The sequence below is a fragment of the Patiria miniata genome, unplaced genomic scaffold, assembly GCF_015706575.1.
Source record: "Patiria miniata isolate m_02_andy unplaced genomic scaffold, ASM1570657v1 HiC_scaffold_20, whole genome shotgun sequence".
NCBI lineage: Eukaryota > Metazoa > Echinodermata > Asteroidea > Valvatida > Asterinidae > Patiria > Patiria miniata.
Window position 1 is genome coordinate 1,375,125 of NW_024037059.1, and position 22,549 is coordinate 1,397,673.

At 38.6% G+C, this 22,549-nt stretch overlaps 2 protein-coding genes across 4 annotated transcripts in view; one reads left to right on the forward strand and one right to left on the reverse strand.

Annotated features, from left to right (window-relative positions):
* The window catches only part of LOC119728665 (hyalin-like), a 41,210-nt gene extending 36,766 nt beyond the window's left edge, over window positions 1-4,444 (forward strand). For both annotated transcript variants that reach the window (XM_038200972.1, XM_038200973.1), the window contains exons 26-30: window positions 660-806; window positions 1,786-1,922; window positions 2,119-2,338; window positions 2,598-2,747; window positions 3,612-4,444. In XM_038200972.1, the coding sequence (XP_038056900.1) occupies window positions 660-806; window positions 1,786-1,922; window positions 2,119-2,338; window positions 2,598-2,747; window positions 3,612-3,964 (1,007 nt within the window). In that variant the 3' untranslated portion in view covers window positions 3,965-4,444. The remainder of the gene's footprint in view (window positions 1-659; window positions 807-1,785; window positions 1,923-2,118; window positions 2,339-2,597; window positions 2,748-3,611) is intronic.
* Window positions 4,445-10,564: 6,120 nt separating this feature from the next.
* LOC119728668 (platelet glycoprotein 4-like) lies at window positions 10,565-22,519 on the reverse strand. 2 transcript variants are annotated; one of them, XM_038200980.1, is made up of 13 exons: window positions 22,313-22,519; window positions 21,184-21,305; window positions 17,480-17,640; window positions 16,982-17,126; window positions 15,823-16,011; window positions 14,973-15,120; window positions 14,325-14,394; window positions 13,977-14,158; window positions 12,982-13,103; window positions 12,344-12,417; window positions 11,985-12,036; window positions 11,288-11,467; window positions 10,565-10,771 (listed from the first exon to the last, which is right to left on the reverse strand). In XM_038200980.1, the coding sequence occupies exons 2-13, from the start codon at window positions 21,301-21,303 to the stop codon at window positions 10,646-10,648; spliced, it is 1,569 nt and encodes a 522-aa protein (XP_038056908.1). In that variant the 5' UTR covers window positions 21,304-21,305; window positions 22,313-22,519; the 3' UTR covers window positions 10,565-10,645. The 2 variants fall into 2 exon arrangements, with proteins under 2 accessions (XP_038056908.1, XP_038056907.1); XM_038200979.1 differs by having other exon boundaries at window positions 11,282-11,467.
* Window positions 22,520-22,549: the final 30 nt, after the last annotated feature.

Below are 22,549 nucleotides of genomic sequence, written 5' to 3' on the forward strand. Positions count from 1 at the left end.
ACATTTAGGTACTGAGTGTGCTCTTTCTAATGTGTATGAAAACTAATAAGCTAAAAATGTTCATAACACTCAATCTATGGGAATTGCATGGGCACAAATTTGAGTCCATTCCTGTCCCTTAAAGATAGAGTAGATCGTAGTCAGCTATCCAAAAGTAATGGACGGAATTACTGTTGAAAAGGTTGCTTGGTTTATAGATGGGGATGGCAACAAACTCCCTGTGGAGTCTTTCTGACATGGTGTCATTTTGAATAAACAAAATAAAAGAGGGCCATTTCCAAACATATGTCAAGTGACACATTTTTGGAAATGTTCATTACTAATTGGTTTGTTATTTGGTGAATTCGTGAATGGGTGTGCGCATGTGTTGATGCAACGTAGTACTCGAGTACGAGTACCGAGTACGAGTACTACAACACTGCTAAAACCTCATCAGGTTAGTTGTTAAGCACCCGATTTTGAGCACTTGACAAATGACTCATGATCTACCCTACCTTTAAACAACAAGGATACGCTCAAGGCAATAAGGCACAGAAAACTACATAGCCGATGATTGGGAACTAGTGGGAAAAGCGTATTCCTTGAGAATGTGACTTCAGTTTGAAATACTGTGATTGTGATCCTTCCTTTGAGTTTGTTTCTGTGCTTGGTTGTACTAGGTGACTTGTATCCGGACTCCTATTCATTCTGTGCGGACTTTGGCGGTTTCCCCTGTCTGAATGGGTCGTGTATAGACATCTCCCAGCGATGTGACGGCAACAACAACGATTGCTCCAACAATGAAGATGAAACTGACTGCCCACAAGGTAGGATGGGAAACCCTAAAATGTTTGCCTTTTATAAAAAAGGAATCGGTGGATTTTTATGTTTTGGGTATCAAATTAAAGCTGAGAGCTTTTTCTTTCAAATACTGAAAAAAAATTCATGAAAATAGCACTTTGGGTTGCTGAGAAATTCCAAATTATGTAAAAGTAGTCGTCATTGGGCTGCCTGAATCATTCTTTAATGGCGTAAACGCACACGGATTTTTCATAAATTTAATACACAACTCTTTCAACATTGGGTTAGCGGTTACCACTTTGTGGGGAGGTATTTTATTATAAGGGAAATTAGGATCGAGATGGGGGACTTTCTACTGTTCCTACAGCATCATAGTCTATGTAATAGACCATGGTGAAAGCCATGGTCTATATAACAGATGATTAATAATTTGAGCAGATTCACTGATAAATTATGCAAGACAACGGCATCTTGACCTCTAGATTTTGACCAATCATTTCTATATCGGGTCTTCGGTCATTCACCGTTGTCGTGTCATAGACATGGATAAAAAAAAATACCCAAGACACAGCAACAAAGGCTGTCGTACGTGCCCGGCTGTTTTTGTATTACAAAACACTGCATTTGAATTGACCAATCAAATGTTTAGTCCTGATTTGGGAATGAAATGACATCACGATTGAGTAAAGTCGACTCTGATTGGCGGAGGCGCGAGATCGCATAAATCTGAATGCTTGGACATATCAGATGTTATACAGGGGACTTGGCTCCGTGGATAACGGGTGACACTCGGACTAACAGCATCTTTGGTCTTCGAAATAGCTATCGTTCATCAGGTGTGTGGTCCCCGCCCACAACTACATTACACTTGACGCTCATTGCTTCCCCCCACCTAGGAGTACATAAGTTCCTGTGAAGCCAGATGAGGTTGTGGTTGATCTATAAATCAATGAAACACTCTCAACTTGTTTCCTACTTTTTTTCCCCTCTTGAAATGCAAACCAGCTTGCAACTCAATGTTATCAGAGGATGTCTTCTTCACGCTGAATGGTGTCAGCCATATTAACATCGTTTCTAATTACTACCCAGGGGAGTACCGGCCGTGTAATGCAACCTGGAATATCGATTCTACTGATGTCGCGGTAAGTGCTGCTACCACAACCATCCTGTTGTCAAATTTCTCTTGAATATCACAGACAGTTTAGACAGCCTGCCATTTTTAAATTCTTTGACAGGTTTTTCGGGATTTTTTTGTCTCGGAATCTCAGGCAGGACCTTGTGAGTTACTTTTTGTACATTTTTTTTTCTTTCCAAAATGCATTTTGCTTGCCTCGTCAGTCCCTTCGCGTTGTTGTCATGGATATTCAAATCGGCACCGGTGACAGGCTGTACGTTATCAACCGGGATACGGGGGACCAGGTGACTCCCGACATCGACTCACCAATCAGCTTGCACGTGACCGGGGGCTCTAACTTTGCTGTGGTTTTCAAAAGCGGGGGTGAGGTGGGGCGTGGCTTTTGGATCCGAGTGTGGCGACACATAGGTATCGGTGCTAGTGGTAAGTTTAGTTGAATACGCTGTCCACTTCATAACTTTACCAAAATACATATCTTCTGCTGGTATATTAGATAATCTTTCCAAGTCAATTGAGTCCGTTAAGAGACGCCAAAATCACTTGTATGATCTTGCATATGGAAAGCCAGCAAGTGTATCTAATTTGCCAAGGCACATATTTATGTCCTAAGCACACATGCTCTTGAAACATAAAGTGATGGTTTGTCTGTTAAGAGGTTTAGTTTTTGTTTTGTTTTTTGCAGCTATGGTCGATTTCCCTGCATCTTGCGAGTTAGATTTGCATGGAGTTCAGTGTGGCACTGGCACCTGTGTAGCCGGCGGTGATAGATGTAATGGCAACCGTGACTGTACAAGATTTGGCAACGACGAGCACTTATGTGACCAGAGTGCAGGTACAATGTTGCACAGTCTTCAATGTTGTCTGGGGGGGGGGGGGGGGGGGACAAATTTGGATAAAAATTTCTGTCTCAATCCTCTTTCAAATGTCCAGACTATTTCATGAATTTTTCTTCATCATCCCCCACAACTAGCAGGCCATGGCCGGCCCACTATTTTGTTGTCCAGCTTTAGTATTGATAATTATATAACCGACATACAGATCCTTGTCATTTGATTGGTGGAACTCACATCATGTGTCATTCGTTATTACTGCCATTCACCCCGGAGCTCAAAAAGTACTATCCGCCCATGGGGAATGGGAAATACTATTGAACAGTTAGGATCAGTCTTGTTCCATGACGCGGTATTTGTGTGCAAATGCATGCTGGTGTACGCGTTCAGCGTTGCACGTAGCGCGTATTGTTCCAAAGAGCCAGCGCTACAGGGCTAGTGAAGGGATGGTTGGGAAGAGAGAAATACATTTTTTTCACCAATTTTGTATTGAAATAAAAGTTCAAATATATCAAACGACAAGGATCTATATGTCAATTATATCAAACAAATATTGAGTGACTTTAAATTGTGAAATGGGAGGAATATTATCGCTCGGTAAAATCTGGACTTTTTCCAGTTCACTCGACTTTGCCTCGTGAAATGGAAAAGTCAAGATTTTACCTTGCGATAATATTCCTCCCATTCCATGCTGATCCACTCAATATTTGTATACATTGTACTGTCACAATGAATTTCAACCGTGGTGGGGACTCCCCACATGGTTCGCACAATGCAGTGCACAAACGCATTTTGCCTTGAGTTTGTTGCATAGTCAACCTTTAAATCCGATTGGATTAATTTTGATTTATTTTGTCTGTCATCAGATTGTGGCAGTCTCGCGATTAGTCTTGATGGTCCAGGCAGCACGTACCACCTGACATCATTATACTACCCAGCGCACTACGTGATTAACATCGACTGCCTATACATTGTCACCACAACTGCCAGCAAGATTCACGTCAGTTTCCGTGACTTGGAGATCTCTACCAAAGGTTTGTCAGCAGACTATCTGCGCATCGGTAACGGGGCTACTGTTAACGTTGGGACAATCATAAGCGTGAATAATGCCTTTCTGCCAGAGGACGTCAAGTCCTCCGGCAACCAGATTTGGATCAAGTTTTTCAGTGGTGTTAGCGTTACTGCTCGGGGTTTTTGGATCGCTCTCGTGGCGGAGTAGTTCCTCTGATGTTGTGATCCGCACACTGATGTACATTTCAAGGGTCTCATATCCAGTTACTCCACACATACAAACAAAGAACAAAACAGTTTAAAAACAATAGGAATTCTTACTGCGGGATTGTAAAACACCATTTTTATGTCGCCTAACAAAGTTTTGGGGGCCTCTTACCAGTCCTATGTTCTGTATCCCCATATGACCGTACTTACCAGAGCTAAATTGTGGGGTACTGCACACAAAGGGAACAAGGGTGCCGAATTGTACCCCACTATTTTTCCTTTGAAAAATAGTACCCCAGAAGTGAATTCTAAAGAAAAGGGATAAAAAGGACAACAATGCAAGTACCCCAGAACTCCAGTCTGCTGGGATGGCCGTTTGTATTGTTACGTACAGTTTAGCTAGGTTAAGTTTTTGAAAAATATGGATTACTTCTACATGCTTTCATATATTTTGATGAAACTTGGATGCAGTGACCCTTGGATGGGAAGACACAATTCTTCATCGGATTACTGAGGTCAAAGGTCATGTAGAGGTCATTAGAGGTCATTGTTCACATGTGCTTCAATTGTTCCTTTGTCAAGAGAATTTGATGCATTTTCAATGTCACTTGGATTGAGTGATCCTTGGGTGTGGGTTCATGGCAACTCTTCCAAAATCGGGAGTCAAAGGTCATCTAGGGGTCATTTGAGGTCATTGTTTAAAAATGCACGGAATTTGACCTCTTTTTTAAGAACACAAAACATATAGGGATCAACCGCAAAAAAAAGGTGACACGTGCGATCCATGGATCACTTGTTGAAAAAGACAAAATATATCGGCCAAATACTGACTCTTGGGAATACTTTTTTACCGTAACTTCATATTTTCCAACACTCCAAGGTCCTGCCCTGGGGCAAAATATTTGCTACGACGACAGGCCTTGTACGGCTAAGTTCAACACACACTGTGTGTACAAAAACAAAGGGAGCCACTGACGTGTGTGTGACTTCCACCACTGCAGAATCAGGGAAAGTTTGAAGATTTAACCTGTCGCCCGCCCCTGTGAATATACATTGCCAGAAAGTGTTAACTTGTCCTCCTATGTTAACTGGTTACAAAAAAAAGGATAAAATCACTTGGAGCAAAGATATGATAGAGTTAACACAACAGAGGATCATTTGTAATTATGTTGAAAAGTACCAACCAATTTCAAGACAGAAATCCTGCTCAAATTAAAGATAGAACAGGTATATCATCAACCCTGGGAAAAAATGTATATAAATTTTCTCTGTTTTCTAAAATAAATATATAAAAATACAGCATCTGCTGAGCTGAAACTTGAAACAGGTTTAGTTCACTCAGATTTTGATCAATTTTGTTGCTTTCATCATATCTTTTAGATAATTATAAGATCAGAAATATTTCAATTACAGAAATATCAGCTATATTATCACATACAGATTATTTTACTCTGTCGAAATGACTAAATGCTGGTGGAGGTTTCAGGTCACATTTGCAACAACTCTGCGGATTTGTAAATGCAGAATGGTTTAAGCGTGTAAATGTTAGTGAGCAAAATGGTGAGTGGTGCACAAAAGGTTCATTGCAATATACCTATAGTCATACTTCATTTGTTGTATTTACTTATATGTTATTAAAAAAGATATGAAAATTATATTCAGTGGTTCTTTCCTAAATGTGGGATAAGTTTTTTAAAAATATTGAAACTTGGTATTTTAATGACATTAGCTTTTCGCTGCATTATTAATCTAGAGTTTCTTAAAAAGGTGCATCATATATGTAGGAGGTAATGTGAATACACAAATACCCGGTTTAAAAAAAAATTATAACTAGATGAACTTAAAAGTTCCTGTTAGCCTAAAACTGTTTACTTTCAAACATCTAGAATTAGATGAGTCTACACTCTATATAATTGTACACTTGTATGAATTGCTTTTTATGTAAATTGTTAACTGGATGTATATGTTAAAATGGATATTCGCAAAACAGAAATCAAATTTGCAAAGAAAGCTAAGATGTTTACATTTCTTTATTTGACGACAGTAATAGACGACCTTCATTATTTTAAAGTATCATTTTCCACCTCATAATTATAGTTAGTAATATTATCCATATATTCTTAGTCTTTATGTTTTGTACACTTGTTAAAGACGTCAAGTCGGTGCTGCTTTCAACTTTTACCCCAAAATATAGATTATATTTGTGAATCGCTATTTTTCCTAGCAATGCACAACTTCACTTTTCAGCCACCGTTCAGTTACGGAGTCAGCACCTCAAAAATTTCAAATTATAGGACTGGCAATGGGCTTTATTCACGAGTCGGCCATATTGAATTACAAGCGAGGTTAAATCTTCATTTTTGGAACTTGCGAAGAGAAATGAAAGCAATGACATAAAGTATGTTACAAGTTAATACCAGTCTGCTCTGATGAATAATTTAAAATTTCTGATTAAACATACCCTAATACTTTGAGCCACAGTTTAAAAAGAAATGAAAGTGAGGCTACAACAGTCTGGCACCATCCCATTCAACAGTTCACAGTAAAATGCATTCCGGGAACAAGACAAAAATGGCTTCCTCATGAATATTGGGTCCATAATCAAGTTGTTACATGGTAGACTGGTTTCCGTCTCCTTTTAGAATGGATAATGTGGGGTTCTGACACCAGTCTACTAGCAGAATAAAGTTTAGTATTTTCAGAGGGCTGCACTAGCAGACATGGTCATTTCATTAAAATGAAACATACAAGTTAAATTTCGCTAGGGAATAACAAAAATTGCATTTATTGAAAAGCACAAAGGCCTTAAGCAGCTTCCTTGCAAAAAAAAAGATGTTAAGGTTCAGGTGCTGATATCAGGCACTGAAATATTAGACGTAAATTGGGTAATTAATGCTCATCAGTATAATTGTACAAAGATTTAAGGCTATACATGTATATCGTAGGGTAGTGATATGTTAATGGTTTAGGGTAATGATATGTTAATGGTTTAGGGTGAAAATGGCAGTAAGTGTTGGTACCGTGGTTATGAGAAATAAAGACTATTAAGGAGAAAAGTTTCCTGGTATTTGTTGAATGAATGACTTATTTACATGATTCAATTTTTTTACATTCTGGATGGCTTTCACATTAGTTTTTACCAAGTTGTAAAGACTTAATGGAATATGAAAAGTATGGACATAAAAAACGTGCACAGAAAATATCAATCATATATATATGTCTAGTGCTAAAAAAGGATTGAAATTGTATTCCACAAAGATATTCTGTAATTAAAATTGAACAATGAACCATCTTAAGCCCAGTTCATACTTCATGCGAATGCGAAGCAAATTTGGCATCACAAAACGTTTGCTGCGAAAGTCGTCCCCCGAATTGAAATATGTTCAACTTTTACAAATTCCCAGCGCGAATACTCACCACGACGTCAAAAGCGTTTGCTTTCGCGCCAAGTATGAACAAGGCTTAAAGAGTTCACACCTTTTTAAGTGCCAGGAATAACATGAAAAAAAAAAGCAAGGCGTTTTGGCAAAATCAGACGGAACTAGGCAGAGGTCGAAATGAGGCTCTGCAGGCTTTAGGAAAAAGAATAAAATACTCCCGACAACGTTTGTTGCACTCCAATTGGACTTTCTGTTAACAATATGGCTGTTTAAAGTTCACATTTATCGACACGTTAAAAAAGTAAAATACTGAGAAAAAAGGTCTTTAAAGTTTGAGGTCGGTAGTCGTGACAATGAAAGCTGCGAATTGTTTTTTCTTAAAAAATGAATTCATTCCACGATTGTTACAGTATTTCTTTAAAATATGTGCAGCAGACATATCAAAGGTTACAAATATCAATGAATGTGAAATCGAAAAAAAAACTCATCCCATTAATTTTTTTCTTCATTCATTCTCCACTACCAAGCTCTGTCTCATTTTGCCAGAACGCCTCAGCACAGCACAAAAGGAAGGCATTTTGATTCATTTAAGTTTACATTTGGCACTTGTCTTCAAACAATCTGATAGTAAAGATATCCGCCACAAAACATTTCAATGTAACATTCATTGCACCTATGTTTTATGGATGCCGATACCTCTGTAAGATTGCATCGAGCACATTTATTTGTCTTAAGAAAATTCATACTTCATTTATTTATTATCCATACTTTATTTATTTATTATCCACATCCAACAGCAGAAAAAACAGCCAATTACATGACTAGTAACCTATTACTAGAATGGAGCAACACTTAAGTAATATCTCACATTTGATGCAAATGTAAAAATCACTGTATTTGTACTTCATAGTCCCAGTAACAAACATTTGGTTTTTGGTTCAATTTGCTTAAAAGGAACCCCATTTTTTTTAAGTGTAGTCAAACGGCTCACACTATGAACACTGTGGAATTCCAATGTAGATTTTGTATGTACAAACAGATGTTTTTCTATCTTCAAGCAAACTTGAATCCTTAATGCTGATTGGTCAATCCCATAGCAACAACAGTGATGTCCCATAATGCATACAGTGTCATTTCATGGTGATTATGATATCCCGCACATCACTTTTTTTTAAATTAGATGTGTTGCAATGGCGGGTATTTTACCTATTTCCTTCATAAAAAAAACCCCCAAAGTAGATACCGGAAAATCAGTTTTAACCCTTACCCTACTAGACCCTCCAACGCATGCCAATATGTGCCTCAAGAAAATCTCCTATGTTTTTTGCATGGCCCTCCAATATCTGCCATGTCATTTCAAGGGTAACTGGACAGGCACTCCAATACATGCCACAGAGAACAATGAGAGTCCTCTGATAACAAAGTGAGTGCCCCCAGCTGGTCAGTATCAGGCACCCTCCAGGGCCTCCAACTCCTACCAATTGGAGCCTTCACTGTTAAATAAAACTATCTGCCAATAAACTGCAGCTGGAGGGCATTGGCATAACCAACTGACATGCAGTAAACTACCCTCAGAGAGTATAAGGGTTAATACACGTACTTACATTTGCAGGCAAATTTGACATCTCACTGTAATATTTACACAATGATGTGATCATTCACAAAATATGACGAGTAATAATATACAGTTGTTGACTGCTGTGATGTGGGATATGCTGTTTTAACCCCGTTTAGGCACATACACGTAGCACCCAACAGCAGTCAACAGTTGTATTGTTATACCATGCCCATAACTCAAAACGATAAATAGTTGTAATGCTAGGTTCACACTTTACGATTTTTAAGCCGAATCGCCACGAGTAGCAATTCTTGAGTCAATCAGGGAATGGTTCTTGGCTGCCCCCAACAATTTTGGACATATTAGTCAATATTTACAAATCAATTAGATTTGTAAATACAATGCAGATTACAGTACTAGAAGTTACTATTAATATTTGTATTAATGTGGGACTCAATATCAGTCTATAACAATGAAGTCCATGCATGTTTTAAAAGTGAACTAGTAAATACAGACTGCATTTAAGACTACTGTAAAATAAAATTGAACTTAAACACTTACAATTCTGTGTATATGGAAAATCAAACAAGATTTGTGTTTATCAAAAAAAACTGGAATTACCATGGCAAAATTCAAGGTAAAAAAAGGCATGCAATAATAAATATGGTACAGTAAAATGTCGCCTTAACGAGCACCGCTATGATGAACGTTTGGTTACAACGAACATCCCCTTTGGCACCCGAAATATTAAATTAGCATGCACAATCACTATATTAACACACGACCACTATAGCGAACATTTTTATACAGATCCCATTGTGTTCATTGTAGTTGCGTTCTACTGTAGTATTAAACATTGACAAATTATTATTTCAGCCTAAATAACAATGTCCCGACGTTTGGAATTAAGATGAGTTGCTATTTAAAAAAAAAAGCCGCCTCCCCTTAATAAATGAACAAGCTTTCTCAATTAAAGGCGGTATAAAATTCCAAGCACAACTGAAAAAAATCATTGCGCAACATCAAAACGCTATCAATTTCTCCATTTCTGCTGCAGTTTCTTATTCTGAAATTACTTAACTATTTCAGGCAGCATTTCAAATTATCAACACCTTTCAAATATTTCCGATGATTTTTTTTTTTTTTATCACTTTATAATCACTACAGGCTCCAAGCGCCAACAAGAGAGGTGTTTTTTTTTACCACATTCTAGAACCCAGGATGGGATCGCGTACGCCATCCGTGCACAAATGGCGCCAAGTGCGCACGTATGACGCTAAATTGCCATATGGCGCCAAGTACGCACATTGTCTTATTCTGAATGTGCAAAAGTCATAGCGTCTTCGTGCAAACGTCGGCATCTCGTGCGTCGTCTGCGATGCATTCAAATGTCTCCCCAAACTCTCCCGTCCTTACCGTTGAGGGGGTACTTATGCACGAAGCCCATACACTGTTTAATCAATTTTCAAATGTCACGCCAACGTCCCTTTTTACATGGATGTCCGTCCTTCTAATACAGGGATTTCCTGCTTTTTAGAAAATTGCAGATGGCATTTCCACTGCCGTATATTTTTCTTTTATTCCTAAAATTTGCTGCAAAATTTTTTAAAGCGAACTTGGATCCCCATCTTTAGGTTAAATAGATACCAGAGACTTTTATTACTTGGAAATCTTGACAGTCCTATTCTAGAGTTTATTTGAAATAGCCCTAAATATGGTCAGTTTTTTTTCATTTGCACCAATCTCAACTTATTAATGGCGTCCTCTCAGAATGTTGAGCTACAGGGCCGTTGGGGTTGATTGGGACCACTTGGGGGTTCTGGTGGGCCACGTTGGGCTGGTATGGGGCCTGTAGTCCAGGATGAGCAGCCTACGGGGCAAAAAAATGGTGAAAATTCATTACAAAATGAATCTTAATAACTAAAGTAATTTTCCCATAAGCATTTCATAAAAGTGCATTTCGTGTCATTTGCCTGTATTACAGTATACGCTTTGGGTCTAAAGGCAAAAGGTGCACGCACAAACCGAAAATATGCTGAAGGAAAGGCAGCTTTAAATGAATATTCATCATTCATTGTTTACATAAATGGTATTCGCTAATGCGTTTGGAAGCCTCGTAAACTAAAACAAACTCATTCCGAGAACAAAACATCAAACTAGAGGAGGCACACATTGAAGCACATCGGAAATGGCTAGGCTTGCTTTGTCTAACTGGACCTGAAAGTAAAGTTTAGGACATTATTTATACTCGAAGACTCGGTGACTCAATCAGTCAGTGATTCAGTCGGTCAGGGAGTCGGTCAATCAGTCCTTCGGTCAGTCCCTCAAAATCAAGACCCCAAGCTAAGGCACAACCAAAAAAAGCACAAATAATGCATACATTCACCGAGTCTGTGGGTTTCTTGCTGGGTTTCATAATCCACATGATGGTCAGCACCAACGTCGATATGGCCACCATCAAAATACCCAGACCCAGCACGCCCCACTTGGCGATGGTCGTGTAGAGGATGGGGTTCTCCACTTGTTCTATGAGTTGGTCAGCTCCGCTTTGGGTTACCAGTGCACTCTGTGGTCAAAGACAAAATTCAGTCCTTGTATCAGAACTGATCTCCCATGGGTCCCAGGAGTATTAATACAATAAAACACGATTTGAACATTCAAATTGATAAAATCAAATTGTAAGTACATGTATGCATATTCTCATTGCACAGTATGAAACCAATGTCATTTTAAAAACGGCAACCATAAAAATTGCTTTAAATTTAGCATTCAAAATTGTACATAAAAACTAGCCGAAAATAAACATAAGCATTAAAAGTCATTTCATCTAGCAGTAAGTGCCCAACAATAGGCACATTATTCAATCCCTCAGATATCATTATTGTACATTTGATGATCAAATTTCAAAAAAATCAATTTAACAACATCTAGTTTGTGGCTGAATTGAGTTTAAAACTACAAAGGGGTCGTGGTATAAAAGAAACTATACTACTAATATACTTCTTTATTTCTCAGGAAACATCAACAAATACATGTACACAGATGAAATGTTAAGGATAACATGTTCCATAAAGTTATCTTACCTCATTTAGCCAGATGACTGGTAGGTAAAACTTGGACAGATTTTTGAGGTACCTATGGAGAGATTAACATACATATGATAGCATGCACTTCCCTTAACTAAGAAATGAGTCCATATATATGAAAGGGTGCAAATTGTTCATAAAATGAGAGGGTGCAATCTTAAGGTAATTTTGGAAACCACGGCTTCGTCTCAAGTTCAGTGGACCCATCTTCTGGAACATTAAAGGCTCTTACTTCTAAAGTAGGAAATGAAACCGAAGCCAGAGACAAAACCGTAATTTCACAAACCCCATTTTATGGTTAGGTTCAATTTGCGGTATGGTTAGGTTCAATGAAGAATAAAATCAACAAAACACACTTGAGATCCGGATATGGTTGCATGTGAATGTTAATCTGCAGTCTCTTGGCAACATTCAGAGGCCCCCCAGTCATCTGAAAAAAAAAAACACAGAAAAAAATAGCTAACTATCGACTGAAAAGGAATTGAGAACTTTTGTACGAAAAAATGAACTTTCATTCTGTACGGAAATGAAAATTCCTGCGTTTTTTTAAGATAAAGTTCCTTGTATTAAACTAACAGATTTTATTTATTTACTAGTCCATTATGAAAACAGAAAGATAAAGTTGATACAAAAAAACCATGTTCAAACCCTCTTAAGGTACAAGAAAACTTCAAGGAAACTATGTCAAAATGTAATGATTGAAACATGGTGATTTTATCATTTGTAAATGTTCTCTCATTCATACTGGCACGACTTCGGGGGAAAAATTCCCTTCTAGCCCCTCACGCTGCCACCATTTCAGTCATGTTCCCTGTATCCAATAACAGTACTGAACGATAACGCAAAAAGGAGCCAGACTACTTTTCCTTCTAGCCTCGCCAAGGTTACGTTGATTTGAATGGAAAAAAAAACTAGGATGGCCGCAACATGATAATGGTCTATTACTTTCCATGGGCACTTAGCGGCGAGGTGGATCGAAGGGAGTTAAACTCACCGGTTCGATGTCAAAGAAAGTCTGGTGTTCTTCCTGGTTTGGTACGACCCCGTGCACCAGGTCAATGACCTTTTCCTTGTCACAGTACAAGAAGTGGGGTAGTGACATCACAATAGGGGCATCTGCAAGCGACCAATCAGAACAGAACAATTCAGACACAGTGACAGAAGGCGAGTGAGTGGTGTACAGGAGCTCATTCAATCCACTGGAGAGAGACACTATTGAGATAAAGTGCGCTGCTCAAGGACACAAAACCTTTATATCCCAAATAAGGTTTTAACTCACACATAGCCCATGTGCTTGACAGAATCACTCTGATTGAAACTGCATCAACTGGGACCCACTGTAAAACTGTAACCATTTCTGGCCGAACAGAAGAAAATTGAGTAAACTAATATTCAAAATTGCCCTTTCTAATATAACAAACTGAGATTGTGGGGTGCTGTGGTCCAATGTTACGGTGTTTGACTTGAGTGCCTTGGTACATGGGTTCGAATCTTGACGGGGGACACAGTGCTTGTGCTCTTGAGCAAGGCACTTTACCATTATTGCTTCGTCCTTCGGATGGGACGTAAAGCCGTAGGTCCCGTGTGTTGTGTAATGCACGTTAAAGAACCCAGTAACACTTGTCGCTAAGAGAAGGGATTTGCCCCGGTGTTTCTGGCAGTGGCTGCAATATGTGCCGCAGCACCTTGTAAACCCCTATAAGGTGCTACATAATGGGTCTCATATTTCTCATAAACTTCATTTACCTGTCTTAAAAAAGACATAATTACCAGTGCCTTGAGTACCTAATTGCTGGCAGATATGTGCGCTATAAGACTCTGGTGTTATTATTATCATTATTATATCTAGCCCGATGTTGGTCTTCCCAGTTTGTCAATGTCTATAAATCTACATCTCCAATGTTGTAAGCCTGGGAACGGCAGAAAACACAAATTGAGATCACTTTTTTTAATCTGTGTATGTGTCAAAAAGAACCTGGCAAGACTCACTGTGTTGACAGTTGCTGATGTTGAGCAGGCCGCTCGGCAGACAGAACTCCGGGCTTGGCGTGCAAAAGCCAGCATTGCTGGGGTTCTCCGTAGCGTTTGCGAAGGCCGACGGCGGGCCGACGTATCTCCACGTGGGGATGTCGCGCACACTTGTTTCCTCGTCAAAAACGGCGTTGATGGATCTTTGGATTAAAATAAACAGTGGAAATACGAAGAATTTAATTTTGAGGTTGACAAGGAAGGTTTCACACAAAATTTGCAATTTCATGATGTTTGACTTTTGCCTGTAAATGTCTACAGTCCATAATTGAGAAAAAAAGAACCTAAACACATCTTCTAAGGGCTTACCTGCATATGTCCGAGGAAAACACATACATCATCTTCTTCTTATCGAAAAAAGGTGCGTTGTAAGATCCATCTGCAGAGAACAATGACAATGAAATGCTTGAGAAAAACAGTGGGTTGGGGGGGGGGCAAAATTTAACTACTAATCAACAATCAAGGCTTAATAATTACAAACAAAAACAAAAACAACAAAAAAGTTGGTTATGGCCAGAAATGGTTGGGAATATTTGATTTGTTGTGGGTAGTAACACAAACATATTTCCCGCTTCAACAGAAATCTTGGTGAACATGTTGAATTTATCGCGTGTGGCTTCTGTTGCATGTCACACTTAAAAGTTAAGAAATTAAGAATTTCAAAGCATATTTAACGACACAACTAACCACAAAAATCTTCGTTTGATCCCAACTCCCTTCCCCCCCCCCTTTCTCCCCCAAAAACTTAAGACAAATATGTAAGATTTGAAACTTTGCATGCATGGCAGTATACAAATACAGCATGGTTTGGGGGGAAGTTGTTGGAATTACTGGTCCCGAGGTGTAGGTCAGCTTGACTTGGCATCAGCGAGCATCCAAATATTGCGGTGAAGTTCTACTCCATGTCGTGAAACCTTAATTTCTGACTCGACAAGAGATTTGAACCAATCGGCATACCCGTTCCATTGAGCATGTTGGCCTCATCAGAGCTCCAGAACGACAGTTCCGATTCGCCCTTCCACCTGCTGATGTGGTTGATTTTGTCAGTATCACTTTTGTCCACTCCAGAATAGACAGTGTACAAACCATCATTGGAGTTGTTGCGCTGTTTTAAGACAGAAAAAAAAACGGCCATCTTTATTAACAAATAAGATAAAAAAAAATTTAAAAAGATTTTCTGAGGTTAGGTCATTTCAGTGGCACAAGCTTGGATTTTAACTTGACAGAAACTGAAATGTACAGTATGTAAATTGAAACTTGAAACATAAAATTGAAACTCGTGGCAGTTATTAAGGATGTAACATTTACACATTTAAACGGAAACAACTGTAAATCTATTACACATTTTCCAAAATGTTTCAACGCAACCCGAATTATAAAAAAAACGGCCAACATTCACGCAATCTTCCTTTGGGTGAGAACCTACATGTACATAGCACAAATAATTAGCAATGTTTTCAAACCTATTTAATTTAGAAAACCTTTGAAGCACTGCATTACTTGATTACATACGGGGCACACGTAGTTCAGTTTTTACTTTTTCAATGACTGCCATTGTCGATTTATCTTGTCAAGCAAGCAGTCTTAAGACATAATTAGCTTCTCAAAATATTTGCTAAACGTTTAGAAATTTAAACACAAAGTACATCCTTAGTGACAGTGCACAAGCGTCCCACAGCCATTATAGAGTCAGAAATATAATGGCATGCAAACTGATAGTTGTCGCAACTTTCTACAAGACTGCTCACGTCGGCCACATTACGCTCCCTACAGTCCATATACAAGCACGCCAATGCGTCGTACTTACATTGACGAAGATTCCAAATTCGGGGTAAGGATACAGATTCTTGGAGTAGGCTAGCTGGGTCAGAAGGTCCTCATAACCCCATAGTATCTCCTCCACTGTTTTGCTCTGGAAAGTTGGAGTTCCATCTAAGACAATCTTCAATGCCAACCTATCGAGAGCACTCAAGAACGGAAGCAGTCCAGCTGCAGTCTGTGTGGGGTGAGAAGCAACATCACATTATTTCATAAAATGAAACAATAAAAAAGAAAGACAAAAAGGACAAAATGTTGCCATTGTGTTTGTAGACATTTGTTGGGGTCCTAACTTTTCTAACCAAAGTCACTAGAAGTTGTGTCCATGTAATAAGGCTCAATGGGTTTTATATCTTGTGTTGCTTTCCAAACTGAACTTAAGGGTAGAGTACATGTAGATCATTTGTCAGTTGTGCATATTTTTCGTTTGAAGCAACAAAAGTGCTCAAAATCTAAAGACGGGTGTTTAACAATCATCCTGATGAAGTTTCAGCTAGCTGTGAATGCTGTATATTCTGAGAAAACAATATTCTAGGATCTCGGTTTCAATACAAATGTTGCCAAGTCATGTTTTGAATTGCACCCGAAATCAGCATCTGGGACACGTTCTCAATCAGCCGATTGCAGCTACGCGATGTCACGCACTGAACTGACAAATAATAGCGACCACAAGCACGTGTGCATCGTGTCAACGCTTGTGCGCACCACGTCGGGGATTTGCCAAATTACAAACCAACTATAACAGAATTTTCCAAAAATGTGTCACTTGACGCATCTTTAAAAATGGCCTTTATTTGTTGTTTTCCCAAAATGACAGCATGCCAGAAAGAATAATTTCACAGAGAGTTTAGTGCCATTACTATCTCTAAACCAAGTTAAGTTTTCAACAATAATTTTATCAGTTACTTTTTGGATAGCTGCAAATGATTTACTCTACCTTTAAAATTGGCCAAAAATAAATATGAGATTGTTTTTTAAACCTTAATTTAGACTATGAATCAGGGCACAATGAGGCTAGCAATAATTTGGTTCTATTAAATCATCTTCACTGCAGCTCATCTTCAAGTTAAAAAGAACATTAACCTCACTATCAATTCAAGATGGCTGACTACTAAATATGGTGAATGGCTGGGGACATCTGTACATACCACGGCAGGAATGTTGACTGTAGTGAAGGTATGATTACTTGGATCTCCCACAGAGAGATCTAGGTCCAAGATATAAGATTTCTGTTGTGCGTAGGTTATGGTGCCGTTACTGTGGGACGTGATGTTTTCCTTGATCATAACTTCTCTTTAGGGTTAGGGGAAGAGAATTAAAAAAACAAAACATGCAAAACGTTTTAACAATCAATAATCTTAATCTGATGAATATTGAAGAGGTATAGTAAAAAAAAAAATACAACATGTTTTTGCTTGGAAATATGGAAAACTAAATAAAGACCCCTCTTCGCCTCGGGTCCCAATCATCCAACACCTGGGGGTCATTAGTTTTCACTATTTCCCCACAAACCATGTTGTAATTGTATACTATGAGGCAGTTATCATTAAATCCAGCGTTATGAGGCAGTTATCATTAAATACAGCGTTTTACACTGGAAAGTACATGAAGCTGCTGTTAATGTACGTTCAATCTACAATTACTACCTATACGTGTAGGGTCCTTGCTGAACTAAGTACGGTTCCTTGGTTCCTGCCTGGACCTCATCTGGATTGGTCAGGTTCCAGACCCAGAACTGCATGTAGACATCTGCCGTTGGGTCCTTCCAGATCTCATAGCCCATGGTGCCGTTCTCCAGCATCGTTTGCTGCAAAGGTAAGGATTGGAATTTTCAAAAATTGTGCAAATATGGAGTGAATAGGGTTATAAGAAATTACCTATTTTTGAGCAATGGCGTGCTTGCACATGTACCTTCCAATTTTCTGAGTAATAGAGCAACTGGAATTTGCTTCTCTAACGACAGGTGGGCAAAACGTGACACTCTTGTTTGCCGATTTGTATTATTTTAACCCTCCTTTTGTTTGATCAATCACAGACAGTCAAAAATTATCTACCCATGCCTTTTAGGCATGCTAGTCACCGGCAGTCACATCATATTTCTATGGGCACAGTGACTAGTCATATTCTATCAACAGACAAAAGCAGGTGACTGGTAGGCACAGCTGGCTTATCAATCTCCTACATCTACAGTCAAAGCATTGCTGTTTCAGGTTTCATAACAATCATAGCCAGTCAAGTCTGCTTTATGACTACAAGGAGCACTCAACTGTTAAAAACAGTCACTTGGTTTATTTGGACTGCTGGGTTGGCCTTGTTGTATTGCCAGCCAGAGAGGGAGGGTTAGGCCCGACTTTTACATTTCTAATTGATTTAATGTGACAGCACTTCCAGATAGGCCCTACAGCGATGTTGGAATTCATTTTCCAATTACAAAGTAATGTGTGGCCCAGCGTGCTCGTACTCGTGGTAAAGAACTCGTACTCATGGCAAAGTACTCGTACTCATCTCACGGAAAAGTACTTGTACTCATACTTTTAAAAAATACATTGTAATAAAAATTGGGAAAAAAGTGAACTTGAATGAAGGCATGTTCAGCACATGGTTGATTATCACATCTGTGCACAGCTATAGCTTGTAGCTCCATGCTGAATACAATATACAGCCTACAATGATTAACTCATAAGATAAAAAACAAGTAGGCCCTAATGGTTTGTTGGAAAAGAATTAAGGACTCATTGAAATCATAAACTATTAGAGAGCAAGGTTAAGCACCAATTATTATAATCCCAGTTTTAGGATTGCAATGGTCAATATTAGTATGGCATTAAAATAGACCTACTTGCAGCCTGAATTAAATGCAACAAAGTTCATTATGTGAATGAACTTCCCAACAAATTATGACAAATAATTGTCTCCATTTTTCATTATCTTTAAAATAAAAACAATAAATCCACTGGCAGTACATAGTCCAAGGATTTAAATACGGCTATCAGTTGATATGCTCAAAGATGAGGGTCCCATGCAGCTCATGGCCTTTTTGTGCAAACAATGTTACTGTATTGCGGAGTTTATTCTAATATTGAGTATGGTAAGGCATGTCATGACTTTCTGAATTTTTGGGGAAAAAAGGTGAAATGAACTTTCCTATACAGATGCAACAATCAGATTTAAAGGGATTGCTTTTGCTATATGGACAGGTTGGGGGATGGTATCTTACAGCAAACATTGTTACACTGAGTTGTTTCAGGTTTTGTGTTTGTAGATGCTGGAAAAACCAAAAAAACCAAGAGAAACAATCGTGTTCCTGCAGTCTGGTTCCCTCACCCCACTTAAAATGAAACGGGGCAATTTATAGACATCAGAGAAGTGTAAGGTCAGGGAACCAGTCTAGCTGGCTTGTACCCGTTCATAGGCGTGTAATCAATTGCAAACAAAATGCGGACCAATTAAATGTGGTAAACTGGGGGCAGTATTTGAATAAAGCCAGTTTTTCCAACGCTGGTCGGCTGACCAGCATTGGAAATTGATACAAAAATACCACTTTTCTTGGAATAACAGCACACCAGGTGCCACGATTTTACATAGTTTTGTGTTTTTACATAGTTTCGTACTTTAGCGCCATCAGACAGTAACAGTCCATTAATTAACATATATTTCATAATAATTTGGTACTTTTGTTTTGTGAAGTTTGCAAATGTTGTATATTCCCTTTAAACTAAGTGGCATGTTAGAAAATAAGGTTTTATTTTTACTTCTGGTACAGAAGTTCTGTTTCTCAGTGGAAATTTGAAGCAGACAAAAAAAAATTGCAGCTAAAATTGCTACTTTTGATTAACGTGTATGAATTCTTTTAAGCTATTTTCTGTTACACACACTGCGCCAGAAGTTGGTACTATTACTGTATGTTTTCTAAACATTACTGCAAGCATTACATGGCATTAGGTACCTGTGCGATGCAAAAACAGCACAAATATCTTAAATCTGGGACAAATTTGAGTTTGAAGCAAGTTTTCTGAAAACTGGATGAATCTAACATAATTTTGAGGAACATTGTTTCAGCCTGGATAGGAGGAACAATCTGTAAGAAAAAAAAACTTTTTTTTTTATCTGGGCTGCACTCACTGCAGACAGGAACAACTGATCACGATTGTGCTTAAATTATAAAAACATGGACTTTCATTTTTGATTGAGAAAAACAAAGACAAGGAAGGAAGTGCGTGTAACAAAAGAAGATCAGTTACAAAAAACAAACTAGTTCTGGAATATAAACAAGGAACTTCATATCAAAATGAAGTGGTAAGTAGTAAGTACAGTTTGCGTTTTTCTTTGTTTCTTGTTTCAACAATAGCCAAGGGTACACTTTTTTTCATATTTGGTGGGCATGGGCGTCGCCAGGATTTTTTTCTTGAGGGGGCAGGTGAAGGGGAGGGGAATGAAGGGGGGGGGGGGAGGGAGGGGGCAAAGCATTCACCAGCCAAGGAAATATAAAACAGCATGTACATGTGTCTTATTTAAGGTCCCTTACTGGCAGTTTTGATTGTAAAATATAAAATAACAGAACAGTAGCTATAACTAACATCGCAGGATTCACAGAAATTGTTTGTAATATTTTGATTGTTCGGTTTAGCGATTTTTAGCTGCCGGTGCTACGATATTCATTTCATATTCTACCTGCACACCCTACCGACTATTGAATTACGATATTGCACAGTTTTTGAGTTTACTTCCTATAGCAATGGGTGGCTTTCCCCTTCTATTCCTTGGGGAAATAATAGCCACTTGTCGCTTTTCTGTTGACATTTTTCAACAATTTGTTCGGTACGTTTTGTACACAAATTGGGAGCAAAGGGCAATGTTCCGTATAGCCGAGTGTTTGGTATAGCAGTGTTTGGTACACATATAGGGACGTTCCATGGTACTTGATTTTAGTTTTAGTTTTAGCTTTTGTTTTGCTCTTTGAGGAGTGGGGTTCGGGGGGGGGGGGGGGGGAGGGGGGGGGGACGTTCCATGGTACTTGATTTTAGTTTTAGTTTTAGTTTTTGTTTTGCTCTTTGAGGAGTGGGGTTCGGGTGGGGGGGGGAGGGGGGACGTTCCATGGTACTTGATTTTAGTTTTAGTTTTAGTTTTTGTTTTGCTCTTTGAGGAGTGGGGTTCGGGGGGGGGGGGGGGGGAGGGGGGAGGGCAAGTGATAAAATCTAACTACTCTCTGCTTTAAAACTGCCATAGGACTACCAGGTGGCCAATACATGTATCAGAAACCATTGCGAAATTTGTCTTAACATTAGATTTAACAAAATTGAAAACAAAGATGTCACATATTTTTTTTTCATTCTGGAATTGACAAACTCACCGCGACGATTTCATTGTGGATGATCGTTTGTAAGATTGGAAACATCACCCCACCGATGACTGCACAGATGATTCCTAGCCCCAGCACCACACTCAAACAAACTTTGCCAGCATTCCCCATTCCTGGAGAATAACAAGTGAACAACAATAACAGAATTTCAGATTCGGACTTTGTTTTAATTCATGCATTCACAACAATATCTAATTTGACTAACTTGAAGATGTTAAGACCTATTTAGGAATTTATATTAATTAATGCAATGAAATATTACAAACATCAATACAACCACACACCCACAACAGAAAGAATTGTCGAATGCCACTTGTTTTCATCGTAAATGATCTTAATGAAGGTCATTCATTGTAAAAATGTTGAAAAGACATGAATCTGAGACTGAGAAACATTTCAATTATGTTAAACAATACTTTGGAAATGCACTTGACTCTGTAGACTAGCTCTGTAGACTAGTTAGGCCAAAAAAATTTGTTCAGGAAAAATGAGGGGGAAACCCCGAAAACCATCAAATGGCATGTAACGGAAGCAGAACTATTTTTTGGGCCTTAGTACTATTGGTTAGTCTCCATAGACAACCACATGGTGTCTTAACATTCTGTCGAGACCAGGCCAAGCTTTACTTTGAGGGTAGTCCAAGTAACTAGGACTCTACGAATTGCCTTTTTTAACATTTGGAGATGGTTGGGCGACTATCGCCCGACCATCTCCAATTTGTTAAAAAAAGCGATTTGTAGAGTCCTAGTAACTCGGACTACTTTGAGGGATACAATTGTAGGCAAAACGGGTATTATTTAATAAGTAGGCCTACTTGTAATTTTTGTTAAAAAATTGCGATTTATACCCCAAGAATCTGTTCAAAATTGCAAAACGGGTGTCATTTAATAGAATTGAGAAAAGTCTGCTTTTGATTGTACTAAAGTAAAGGTGATTTTTGAGCAATAAAAAACATTTTTGACTCTAATTTGATCAAAACAAAACAGGGGCCCTACACTTCACGATTGCCAATAGTTTAGTTAAGCACCGAAACAAAGGCACTCGTCCACTTCATTCACAATCAATGACTGGCATTTTGGCAAACAGTACAACACATCATCATCAATCAATGGTAATTTACTTGATTTTGTAGACCGATCTAAGTCACACTCCTTCCGAAATGACGTCCAGGATTCAGTTCACACACTCAAAGTTAAATCGAGGCTCGAAAAGATTCCGAAATGTCAAAATCGCCAACTTTATTGGTCTTTCAATCGTGTTATATGGCCTGCTTTGCCAAGAAGACACACACTGAACCGCATGCCGCATATGCATATACACGTGACTAGTCATGTGTCATGTCTATGAACTGACCTCC